We start from the raw sequence: 13,847 nt of genomic DNA on the forward strand, positions 1-13,847 counted from the left end.
TGTAAGCATGACAGAGGAGCGGCCAGGCCAAATCTGAGTAAGTGGATCGAATTTGAGCAAGTGGCTTTCCAATTCGGTACACGGGGTCACAGCACCTTTCAGTTTTTTGAGAGTCATTTTGGTTGTTTTTTTCCTTAGTTGTTGGGGGCGGAGAGAGGTTCCTGAGATGCTGGCCCCGTGCAAGTGCACAGTGTACACATTAGTTAAGGCAGGTCGGCATATTTTCATCCTGGTTGATTACTAGCAATTTGCATTTTCGTTTGTGAAAGGTCAAATTCCTCTGGTATAAGTGGGTGCAAATCTGTTGACTTCACTAGTGTTACACCTTTTCATAATCAGCTGCGAATTTGGTATGAATTGTCATATTCTATTGGAGCATTCTCCCTTGTTTTTCCCCACAAACTCTGATAGGGATTCCTCATCCTCTTCCTCTGTATAATCTATAATGGTCCCTCTTCCAACATGGGGAGAAGGTGAATAAGTTTGAGGGACCACAGAGAAGAAGAGAATAGTGGACGTTTGGATGGTGAGAGACCTTTTCGAAAGATGTCTGTACTTTTTTTCTCACACTAGCGCTGGCTCTGAAGGTTATTTTGGAGTGACATGACAATTGATCTGAGAAACTTAGTGGAAACACAATGCATGTTTCTATTTTGTGTTTTAGATAGTTTATATTGTTACATGTCAGAAGATTTAGAGAATCCATCAGTAAACAAAGGAAAGCCCTAGAGACAATGAGGAGACAGATATTGACAAACTCAATCTAAATTTGTGACTTTGTTTCTTTAAGAGTTTTAGGCCAACATTACTCTTCTGCAGACACAGTCAATGGAGTCTACAGTCTAAAATGTACAGATGATACAAATCATCTGAATATACCAAATGGCCAGGGACTACAAAGTCAATTATCTGAAGGGGAGGAGAGTTTGTTGGGTTTTTAATAATTGGTGTATTATTGTTGAAAGACTTCTCAGAATTGTATCTTGACAAAGGATTTGAGAATGATTCTTTGGCCAGGTAAAGCAAACTATTTTAAGGATAGTGAGGAATTATACATGTGAATTCAGGGAATTTATGCAGATATTGTACATGACTAAAACAATCACAGGTCAAAGAAGAGTGAATTGTTACTGTGAACCAGATAAGAAAATAGTTATAGTTGTGATTTTAAAAAATGTAAAAAATGGTATGTGGTCTGAGAATTCAGAAGTACAAATACAACTTTCAAGAAGAGAAGAGCAGAACAGGCAGGTTTAGGCAGGGGCTAAAGATAAGTTCAAGGCTCAATAGAAGGGGAATCAATCTTCTAGGGCACAGACTGTTTAGACTATGAGGAGGGCATAGAACTGACCACAAAAGGGGAGGGTGAAAAGCGGGGACAAATGAGCACTCATTTACCACAGACTTATGCTGTTGAGAGCAAAATTAATCAAGGTACCAAGGCACATGAAGAGAGGACATTTTTTTATTGCCTGTACACCAATGCTAGGAGCCTGGGTAATAAACAAAAGGAATTTGAATTACTCTTTTATGATCATAAATTCAACCTAGTTGGCATTTCTGAAACCTGGTGGAAGATTTGCATGATAAGAATGTTAAACTCACTGATTATAATTTATTTTGGAAGGATCGAGTGGGTAAGGGGAAGGGGAGTAACACTCTGTCAAAAATGGCATTACCTGTTTCCAAGTCACTGACAACTCAAAAGAAAATGATCTAGAACAATTATGGATCAACAGATAAAGCAAGAGGGTGCACTAGTTGATGGCTGCAACTAATTACAGACCACCAAATTACACTAAAAACAGTATGACCAACTCCATAAGCACTTACTTGTAATGTGTAGAGAAAAAAAAATACCTGTGCTGCCATGGTGGACTTCAATCTGAGTGACATATGAGGGAGGTCTCATGCTGCCAGTACTACATCAAGAGACGTTATTTGCTATGCTCCATTATGTCTTCCCCTTTCTTCTCTGACCCCCATCTCCAACTTTGCGGGATATAATATAAGCATATATAATGTTCTATATGCTGGCACAACTTTTTCCCCTTTCCACAGAATATTTCTGAAATTATGCCCCTGAGTGAAACATCCTTGGAATTTCTAAATATTATATATGACAATTTCAAAAAGTGTTGCATCCAACACAGGGGAATTATATCTTAGACCTCATATTGACATGTAAAAATGAATTGATCACAGAACTAAAAATTAGTGATTGCTTAGTGACAAGTGATTGTGACTTAATTACATTTCTTATGTGCAAACAGAATAAAATCCCAACCAGTAACATATATATTTAGTGCTTTAAAGGGGCCAATTTTCACAAAACTGAAAATAATTATGAGCCAAATCAACTGGGAGAACTATTTTTAATAGAAAAGTGTGAATGACAATTGATGAATGTTTAACATTTTACTAGATGCCCAAAAGCTACATCCAACAATAGATAAAGAAGTCTCCACTTGTTAAAAACAACAACCTGAGTTAGAGGACAAGTAAAAGATCCATGAAAGCTCATAATAACATAACTCATGAACTCAGAATAACATGAGATCTGTTGTGCAGTTGGGCCTACAAATGTATCTGCATTGTGTTAACCAGTATGTAAATGTTCATAAGATATTACAAGAGAGCTGGGAGAATGTTTAAAGGACTGGAAAACATGCCTTGTAGTGGCAGATTCAAGGAGCGCAATCTGTTTATTCTAACAAACAGGAGGTGAAGAGGTGTCTCGATCACCAACTGCAAGAACCTACCTGGAGAGCAGACATTTGATAACAGAGCTGTAACAGGGCAGTCTGCCTTTTTAAGGGCTGGGGGTGGGGAGGAGGAGGAGGGAGCCACCAGCCTTGTTTTAGGGAGAAGCCCAGCAGGTAGGTGCTGGGAATCACCAAACTCAGCTGGACAGCATCAAGTGACTGTTTTGGATGATTCCCAACTAAGGGATGTAAGTAAAGACCCCAAGTTCCTGAGAGCGCCTGGGACCAGGAGAGGGCTGGGAGCACATTCTCCTGTGGATGTAGAAGCTGGCTATAAGGAGGCAGGTAGGCCTTGTAGGCTCTGTTAGATTGGAAAAGATCTAGACCATTAAGCTGAAGGAGTACAGAGACCCCCCCAAAACTAGGCTGGGAACAGGGCTGTTACTTAGTGGTGGTGTTCCACATTTCATTTGGGAGTTGTGGTGAATAAACAGGGCTCTGAGATAAGGGTTACAAACTGAACTGGGCATGGGCAATTATTTTTCCCAAACTGGTGATCATGTTCACCAGTCTACAAGAAGGCCCTTTGATTTAATAGACAAAGGTAGAACAAGATGCAGTAGCTGGAAGTTGAAGGTAGACAAATTCAAATGTGAAATAAGGTGCTTTTTTTTTTTTAAACAGAGAAGGTAATTAACAATTGGAACAATTTACCAAGGATTGTGGTGGATTCTCTACAACCGAAATTCTTTAAGTCAAGATTTGATGTTTTGCTAAAAGATATGCTCTAGTTCAACCACATCTATTTTACCTGAAGCAGTGATTAATTCAGGGAAGCCCTAAGGCCTGTGTTATGCTGATCAGACTCAGTTATCACAATGGTCCAGTCTGGTCTTAAAATCAATGAAAGCTGCTTTAGGGCTTGAGGCTGGGATTCAGATTTGACAGCACCAGAACCTCGTAATATGTTCTCATGAGATTTCTGCCACAGATGGAGTTCAACTGATTTTTGTAAAATGCACAGTAATCTCCCAAGAACGGCTATTCTCATTAAGTTTCTGCCATTTGGGGGAAGAAGTTTTGCACAAACACCAGAGATTTCATCTGCATCTGAACCTGGAAATAGTAGAGCCAGCTGGGAAACTGTTTTCCTGTCCCATGAAAGTTGTCAAGATTTCAAAAAATTTTCCTTCCCAGATCAGGACAAAAAGTCCAAATCTCAAAACATTTAGATAACTGAAAATCTGGGGAGGCAGGGGGGACGGGTTGTTGGGAATGCTTGGGATCAATTAAAACATTTCATTTAGATTTTGACCTCTTTTTTATGATTTAACTTAAATTTTGAAATGAAAAGTAATTTTGAACTGGAAAACATACCATTTCATATAGAAAATGTCAAAATGGGATGTTTTGGCAATTTTGAAACTTTTTTAAAACAGTTTCTAAATGGGACATTTGTTGAAAGTGACCTTTTCCTATGAAAAATTATAATTTCAATGACTTGGTATTTTGTCAAAAAAAATCCCATTTCTAAAACAGTTCTAGAAAATAGGTCTCCTGGCTTTCAGTCAGACCCAATACTATCAAGGCAGTTTTAGGTCCAATTATTGAAATCTGAACTGCTCTAAAATTCAAAGTAATTTAGATTTCATTTCCATCTTAATTGTATCAGTCTAAATGAAATTCTGAATAATAAAACTGTTGACATTAAAGCCTGTGCGACTTCATGCCAAACATCATTAAAAACAAAGAGACCAAGTCCCCTTCCCCAAGCAATATTGTCAATGGATTGTGTCATTAAAAGTGTTAGTACTATACATAAGTGGGACGTGATCAGCACTGCCTAACAGGTGACATAAACTGTGCTCTCCAGGACAATTATTAACAGCAAAATGAGTTTGAGAAGCATTAGCTTAGTGTCTGCTCATTACTCCTGCTGCATTCTGTACTTCATGGAGTGTGGAGAATGTTAAGTTCTAAAAGCATCACTGTGCTCCCAGACAATAACCCTTGCAATGCTATATAACCCTATAAAAATAATTCATATTTTAGGATCTTGTAGTACCACCTTCACAGACGGCATATGGTAATTTATTATTATTCAAACTACCATATTGTTAATCTTTCCTTAGGCAAAAGAGGAACCTAACTGTGATACTTAGTGATATTTTCTCTATGAATAAAGAGTAATAGCTAATTCATGATCTATGATATTTGGACATTGATTTACTCTCTGCTTGATACACTAAATGCATTCTAGGTGATAGAGGTTATACATGTAGCTTTTCTATTGTTCAGTCAGAAATTGAACTAGACTTGTAATCATGGCCTGAATTTCTGCTTGTGGTATTCATATGGTTTTATTCATATTGCTTGGCTTGATGGACCTGGATTTTTTGTGAGGACTGCTCAATATTATTTGTACCTTGCAATAGTAAAATGAAAAATCAATCATTTTCATTAGTTCCATATTTGAAAGAGCATACAAAATGCTATTTTCTGCTCTGAAATGAAAATGTCATTATGGCTAGACGTGGTCTAAAAGTAATTCTGATGCTGGCAGCAGTGCTTGGATGAGTAGGATGCTATAACTTCACATGGCCTATTTTGAGGGGAAGCATTATGCTCTGTAGTAGTGCTGCAAACAAAGAACACTTAGGTTTTCAGAATAAAGCTATCATTATAAGGGTCAAACTCTTTTTAATCACTCGAACAAAGCACTGTAGTAACTCAGGCTTTATTGTTTGGGAGTTTATATCTTTGGGGTTGCCTTCTTGAATGCAGCTGTATACACAGATGTTGGTCTATCTCCCCCGTACTCTCAAAGAGCTAAAAGGGACTTAACAGAAGTTGTGTAGTGTAGCTGAAGACTGTAGAATATGTGCAACCAAATTTCAAATCGACTACTTTAAAATGTAGGGGTACAGTACATAACAAGCTCTTTAGGACACGATCATTACTGTCTTTTCAGTTTCAGACAGTTATTTAAACTATTGAAAAAGATTAATTTCTAAACATTTTATTTCATACATGTATGTCAATAATTCGAAAACATTGCCAGTATGGATAATTTAGACCTCTAACACATTTCATGAATGTTTCCAAGCCTAATGCTACCATTCAAAATCATAGGATGAAAGAAATTTAAACACATACTAGTCATCAGATTTTCAAAACAGACACAATGTCATTCAACAAAACTTTGACATTTTATTGGGCTCTTGAAAATGCTAGTTCCATCAAAGAAAATGAAAGGTTATTGCCTACGGAAGAACAAATAACGTCAAATGTAAATTACCTGATGCTGACTCAGTAAATAAACAAGAAATAGCTTCAATGTTATACTTCCTAATGTTGTTACACGAGAAAAAAAATCTTTACAATGGCAAACATTTAAATAAGAGACAGTTCAGTTATGAGTTATAATTTAGGGCCAAATCCTGGTCCTACTTGAGTCAAAGACAAATCTCCCATTGGCATTAATGAGACCTTAAATCCACTCGTTACATTAATCTCTTTTATTTACGCATGTGTCTTTTTTATATATATATATTCTTTAAAACAACCCTCAAAGTTCCTGTTATGAAAACATGTTTTTGGAATTTGTTTGTCTCCCTCACCCCCATATTATTATACATGGCTCTGTGATATAAAAAAAAAGATCTATAACTTATGTAACAACAACACAATTACTACTACTGCTAGCCATTTGCAATTAATGAGCTCAGTGTATTTCATAAGAAAAAATGCATGATCTATATTATTTAAAACAGCAGTCTCTGGACTGTGTACAACACACACACACACACGCACACACACACAATTGTCCATGCCTAGAGCAATTATTAATCTAGATTGTATGTTCCTAAGGGCTGGCATCATCTTTTTGTTGTGTTTGCATAGCACCTGCTACAATGGAATCCTGCTCTAAGATACAGGCTCTTAGGCTACAATGCTATGATAATACAAATAATACTCAAAGCCACCCCTGGAGACCCATAGAGTCTTTTATTTAACATATCATGCTCACAAGTTACCTGTAATATAACACTTCAGAATTAGTAAATTTACATGCTGGAATGTGTGCAAATGTGCCTGTCTGCTCTTGTGTGTGTGCACCTGTGTGAACACGTGCATCATTACTCACACTGGAGAAACGCTGTCATCAGAGCAATGTATAGCCATCTGAGAAAAACACCTAAGTAGCAGGGTGACCTCAGTCATTTTATATTTCTCTAGGCCTTAGGAGCATTCATTCTAGAGTGCTTGAGATCAAAGATTGTTCCATGGCGATGCACATTAGTGATACACACAGAAAAACATGTTTTGGAGGGGTCAGAATAAAAGACCGCATAAGCCCTAGCACATTTTCTTTGGTTATCAAGATTTTAAAGGAGACAGGGACATTTATTCCCCTGCCTTTCATCTTCTCTGCATCTCCAAGAAGCATTTACAATATCCTATTTTTATCATTTTTTTTAAAATAAGAGAACGTCTTTCTAGAGTCACGATTGCGCTCAATTGTTGGATCTTCCAAAGGCAGGTCTTCCTCTCCCTGACGGAGTAAGATCTGGGAAAATCATTTCGGCGCAACATAGCAATTGGATAAACAAGTCAACTGCAGAAGTCACATCAATAACAGGCAAATGATACTTAAAGAAATCCTAACTTGTTTAGTGTCCTGTGAGCTGGGCTGGTTGTTTTCAGATCAGAGATATGCATTGCAATCTGAGGTGCTTCTGACTCAGGGGTGCTCCAGACTATGGAAGGTAGAGAGTAATCAGCCCAGTAAGAGTTGTTCAATTTACTAGGCCAGCACAGCAGACTTGGTGGGAGAGCCATAAAGGAATGACAGGGGAAGGCTTTGGGAGCAAAAGGTGTCAGACAAGGTTGGGTGGAAGGGAAAAAAGAGAAGTGGGGTGGGCGGGGAGATGGTGTTGGGTTCAAACATGGAAAAGAGATTGAAACTTGGAGGATGGGGAAATTTACTCACCCAGTATTAAGTAGATTTCATGAAATATTATAAAAGCAAACATGGTAAATGAGTTACCCCTATGAGCTCTCTTTGAGTCCCACAGGTCTATAGTAATATATTCATAGCATGCTGTTAGTCATCTTTCTAGTGAGTGGATTTTATTCTCACAATCACATTCACTAATGTCACAGGTGAACTCTGACACTCTTTATTATTCTCCATTTCAGGTGAAGAGGAACAAAAGTCTTGTCTTCTTTCACATATTAAAAATACAGTAAACCAGAAAATTGTCAAGTTGGTCCATGGTAGTTTCATATTACACATCACTTAAATCAGTCTTCATTTAACTTTTAGTAAGACAAATGGGATCACCATCCATTTTAGCCATAGAGTATAACAGTAGAATGAGTGAAGATGAGGGGTAAGATGGTGAAACAACTGTAGTAGATTGAACATATGGTCTAATTTGAAGATAAGAATTACTATGCAATGCACATTAGTGTGGTTATACTGTAAAAAGATCTATTTAAAAATACACCTTCCAGTTATGTGCTACTCAAAGATTTCATCTTTAAGGGAGTTGAGTTTTTATGTGATATAGGAAAACTTTTGGCAGTTCACTCAAGCCTTCCTCAGTCTTTAGCAGAAAAAGACAATATGCTGCTGCTTAGCACCATTCATTAAAACTCCAGGTTCTGAATCCATAGAAAATCATTATTTTTCCACCCATGGTCCTATTTTCAAATTATAAACTAAAATTAATAAGAGTATTTTAGGTCACAGACAACAATCATCTGGGTTTCATGAGAAATTTTGCCTCGCTATTTTGATTACTTTAAAAGATTTGTTGCCTTAAGATACATTTTTTTCTTGTTAGATAAAACCTGTAGTGGATTATTTTGCCTACAGGCAATTTTAATAATTTCAATAACTTGGCTGATTGTTTAGTAAAAATTTTAAGTAAGTTTCCTGAGAAATTATTTAAGTTGTTGATAATGAAAACTATTTTCTTAGTTGCAAATTGGAGATTTCTTTGGTTTCCATGTGGCTTCCAATTTTGCAATTAGATTACTTATGTTTTTTTAAAGTCTGTTATATCCATTAATTTTACCTTAAAGCAGGGTTTTCCTCTGAAATCTGCTTTGCAGATCTGTATTGCATGTTCTGTATTTGTTCCTTATCTGGAAATCACATTAATGTCAGTTGGATTTCTATAAAACGAATATACCATATACAGTTGTCCCACAATGCAGAATGAAGAAAATATTTTAATTTTATATTTTGGATTGTTAATGCCTATAAAACTCATACCTCTTCCTTTGACATTTCTGTAATCTTTTAGAATAGAAACTGCGTGATTTTCATTATTGATGGTCCATGTACTTTAAATAAGTAGCTGTAAAACTGTACTGTGTGCAGCTTGGCATGTACATGCTACTGCTGTACACACTAACAAAAGCTACTAGCAAGAAATTTTAGATAACTAGGGACTGATGCAGCTATTCAGTAGGCTGAGTGACAAATTGAGGTCACTCAAAAGGAGTTGATCTGATCAAGGTTAAAAGAAAATCTAAAATGCAATTTAGATGCATACTGCAATCTACAGTAGTTTTTAAAAGCCTTGGCCAGCACACAGTTTTTACTTACCATGACAGTGCTAACCTGAGGGACATAAGTGCTTCCAGTTTTTTTAATGCTGAGATGATTTCCTCCCCACACCAAGACCATCAGCGGCTTTAATAGTATCCAAACAGTGCACTGCCTAGCCTTACTTTAGACTCTCAGGGGCTAGGTCTCTTCTCACATCAGTTTCACACTTGCGTAACTCCACCGACTTCAGCAAAGCTACGGTAATCCTGATTCTCACTTGTACAGGGGAGATTCAGACCCTTGATGCACCATTTGTTTGTCAAATGTTTCTGTAATTAAACAAATGGGGGAGAATGTGTCCTGGACACAAATTTACAAACAATGAAGGCTTCAAAGGCTCCCCACTGCAATTTCCTGCATGGCTTGATCTCCATTCCTCACTGTGAGAAATGTTGTGTGGTATGAGGAAGATATGAAAATTGACCCACTGCTAATGTTGTGGTAATAAATCTGGTACCTACATTAGGGTTTTCTTTTGCTATGTCTATAGCATCATATTCTGATATTCCCCGGGGTACAGTCTGAACTGTTGAACAGCTGTGTCCCCTGAACTCTCTAGCCTGGGGTGCCTTTTACACTGCTTTGCTGCCAAAGCAGCCACGCCTGGCTTGCCCACATACAGCCACTAGCACATAAAATTACTCACAGCTATGTTACATGAATGCTCTCCCAGCCATTCATGAATTTCATACTGGGCAACACTCAAATATTCTTTAGATCTTTAGGCACCTTTAAATACCTTTAAAAATCTGGCTGCTGATCTGCAAAATGCAATTACGATACTTACCATCCTTTAGAAGAGGCTTTGAGATCTATGAATTAAAATAGGTATATGAGAGCTAAGAAAAGTTATTATGTAGTAGTATCTGAAATCACTATAGTTTTTTTCTCTGTATCTAGAAGACATAATTGTATGATCACTCTGTGGAATCCGGTGGCAAGGGGTAACTACTTAATGGCAATCACTGTTGACTATAAGCCCTTTGGGGATAAAGATTTTCTCCCCTACATGGTTCGTGTGCAGCACTAAGAATGCTGACAGCACCCAACCAATAATGATCCATTTTAAAGAGGAACTGCAGCGTTCAATGTTCTTTTTTTGTGTGTGACAGGGATTTTGTGAGCAATTTTGGGGGAGCCCTTAAAAATGGCAGCTGTTTAAATGCTTGGAGATTCTTCTAACCCGAAAGTAGAAATACAGTTCTTTCTACTGGAAAGGCAGGGTGCTGATTACTGTACATATCGTCTGCCATGTGATTGGAGAAGGGGTCCAAGCAAGTTTATGCCCTGTCTGTTATTGTAACCCACACATCTCCCGGGTGAGGGGTTTTGTCCCATCTAGTGGCCCCAAGATCACTTAGAGGGAAAGCTTAATGGGCCTACTTTACAGCCTTAGCTAAGAGCCATATGGCTTGAGACTCATGCATTTAGCGCTAGAGGTCCCCAGGTTCTATACCACCTGCTGACAACCAAGGTCTGTCAGTGTTCCATAATAACCTTATCAGACCACCTCTGTAGCAATGATAATCACAAAAGGACATTTAAAGAACACAGAAATAAAAGCTGAGGTGCTGTATACTAAAAGTACAGCAGTAGATATAACATTATACTCTTCTCATGCCAGTTATTGAGAATTATTCTGTTCTCATACCTCACAGATCCCCAGCTCAGTAACAAATAAGATAATACAATCATTATTGCTTTCACATATAACCTCTTAGGGCCTGATAACCACAGAGAATTGTATCTTCTATAGGGTAGGAGCAAAAGGACTCTCCACAGGTTAGGGTGGTTTACATACATAAATCAGAAAACTCACACAATTTTATACCTTCTCAAAGACAGGACACATAGGCACCGTAGGGACCGCACTTTGCAAAATGGTATGCTATTTTTTTTTTCACTTCTTGCATACAGAGCTGTATTTCTGATACAATTTGGACACCACTGTGCTGCTGGGTATAACATAAAAACCTAGATAGAAAACAAAATGTACAAATGGTGGTATTATGTACTTTACTAACACAAGGGAACCTTTTATGCCAACTATTCAATAATACATTTGGTACTAAGGAATACTGAAATGTTACCAATCACAAAGAACATAGAAAATATTGTTAAGGGGCCCCGAGAGAGGATGCTGTACTTTGTCATGTTTACTGTGTGGTAGCAAACCTGATCTGAGGCTAATTAAGGCTTTCCCACATTGAGCTTTCAATCTCTGTGAACAAGATCTCATTTTATGGAGAATGTTTGTGTGCTTCGTCGTGGATAAGGGCCCCTAGCAGCTTGTGTAGAGCAGCATTGTGATCTGAGGGGGAAACGGTGAAACCAGTCAAATCCGAAATCAGGTGTTTGGCAGGGAAGGTGCACCCCTAGGAGAGAAAGTGAAATGGCCACTGCGACTTGTGGGACAATGGTAACCTGGAGGGGAGGAATAGCTCAGTGGTTTGAATACTAGCCTGTTAAACCTAGGGTTGTGAGTTTAATCCTTGAGGGGACCATTTGGGGCAAAAATCTGGGGATTCATCCCCCTTTAAACAGCGGGTTGGACTACATAACTTCCTGAGGTCCCTTCCAACCCTGACATTCTATGATAGTGATACTTGCCATGGAATCATTCTGAAGTTCCAGCCACACGAGGCCTTAGGAAAACCTATTGGTCAGGTGAGAGGAAGGATCTTGTCTCCACTTCACACCAGCTGTCCAGACACATTGAAATTTCTATCAAAGGGATAAAACAAAGGAAATTCTGAGTGAGAAAGCTTTAATTCAGCTGCATTGTGCCTGGGCTTTTTTGCACAGATGGTCTCAGAACAGAAGGAGATATTTCATACACTTTGCATATTTGAAACAATACTTGCTCTAAAGATTACCAGTGAGGCAATTGAGTAACTGAACTTCATCACAATATCCTTTTTGGCTTCTTTCCTGTTGTTGCAGGTGATTACATAGTCATGACTATATACTTTGATTTAAGTAGAAGAATGGGATACTTCACTATTCAAACATACATACCCTGCATCTTAACAGTTGTGTTATCCTGGGTATCGTTCTGGATTAAAAAAGATGCCACACCAGCAAGAACAGCACTAGGTAAGGTTTTAATTCTTTCTGTTCTATCCCTGTGTTGAATATTAACAAATATCCTGCTTTACCATTTGAAAATTTCATCTCCTTTCCAATTAGGAGACCAACATCTCTGGGCACTAGATATGTACCGTACATCATCACAGCCAGCTCCTACAGGCCCAAAAGCCAGTTGTGACAGGGGAATTTGGTATTTGAGTTTTAAAGGGACAATTACAAAATAAATGACTCTGCCACCTGTTTTGTTTGCATAATAGCTCAGAATAAATGATTGCCTCGCTAATCCTTCTGTGGTTTCTCTAGTAGGATTTTTGAATGATAGGCACAGTAGGCTGCTTCCTTCCTTCCATCCTTAAGCTGCTGTTCCTTATGTTATATTTATAGACAGACAAATATTGATGGAATAAGAAGAAATTTGTCCAAAATGATGATGCTTGAGTGCCTAGAGCTAGGTACATAAATAAGAGTCCTGTTTTTCAGAGGTGCTGGCAGCTCTCCAACACCTCTGAAAATCAGGTCACTTATATAAGTGCCAAAGTGTGGATTTAGGTGCTTAAATTTAGGCTATGTTAAAAATAATTGGGCAGAATTTTCAAAGTCTAACACAAAAACTGCAGGCTGTGCAAGTATCAGGAACACAGGGGCGGGGTTGTAACGGGAGATGAACTATATACACATTAAAACAGAAGGAAAGACATTGGGGCTCCATTGGGGCTGGTATGCCAGAGCCCTGGTCAGTGCACCCATCCCAGCAATACACATGGGAGATTTTGCCTCAAGGAAGCATAATCCTTCCAAGAGCTGCTCTGCACCCACTGGGATACTCACTTTGCACAACTTTTATGCTGACACAAATAGCCTCTCCCTTTCGAGAAAATACCGGGGGTGGGGGATGGCAGATGGAGGGGGATCAAGGCTGTAGTCTCACTGCCTCCTTTTGGCTGAGGAGTTCCCTAGGAATGAACAGGGACTGCTGTTGGGTGGGGGGGCTCTTATAACAGGGGGAGGCCTTTTTCACAAAGCTTTCTGACCCTTCTAGCAGCTATGCACAGGTCATCACCATCTGCCCCTTTTCTATATAGGAAAAATTCTTTAAAAATGACTTATTGAACTGAAAATGATCACGAGTCCTTATCTAAGCCTGTTTCTGCAAGCTATCTTACTAAGATCACACTGGGGAGCTAGACTCTTAGAGGAATTCCTCATTCCCACAAGTTTTGTTCTCTCACAAAGTCGCAAGAGGAAGCCATTTAGTTCAAGACTGCAACATTTATTGGCTGTTCAGAGTGCCTCAGTCCAGCATTATCATTTCTTCCAACAAATGAGTGAATCAGGGCAGCCACCCACCTCCTGAGTGATGTAGCTTCCAGCTCAGAACACAGAGCTCTGGAGGCAATCAAGATGAAAATTTCAAATGTGCTTAAGGG

General features: G+C 38.5%; 1 protein-coding gene across 6 annotated transcripts in view; it reads left to right on the plus strand.

Moving 5' to 3' along the window:
* The window catches only part of GABRG3 (gamma-aminobutyric acid type A receptor subunit gamma3), a 530,126-nt gene that overhangs the window by 491,833 nt on the left and 24,446 nt on the right, over positions 1 to 13,847 (plus strand). For all 6 annotated transcript variants that reach the window (XM_039519684.1, XM_039519686.1, XM_039519687.1 and 3 more), the window contains one exon: positions 12,274 to 12,426. In XM_039519684.1, the coding sequence (XP_039375618.1) occupies positions 12,274 to 12,426 (153 nt within the window). The remainder of the gene's footprint in view (positions 1 to 12,273; positions 12,427 to 13,847) is intronic.

Source organism: Mauremys reevesii, linkage group 1 (assembly GCF_016161935.1).
Source record: "Mauremys reevesii isolate NIE-2019 linkage group 1, ASM1616193v1, whole genome shotgun sequence".
In the NCBI taxonomy this organism is placed as follows: domain Eukaryota; kingdom Metazoa; phylum Chordata; order Testudines; family Geoemydidae; genus Mauremys; species Mauremys reevesii.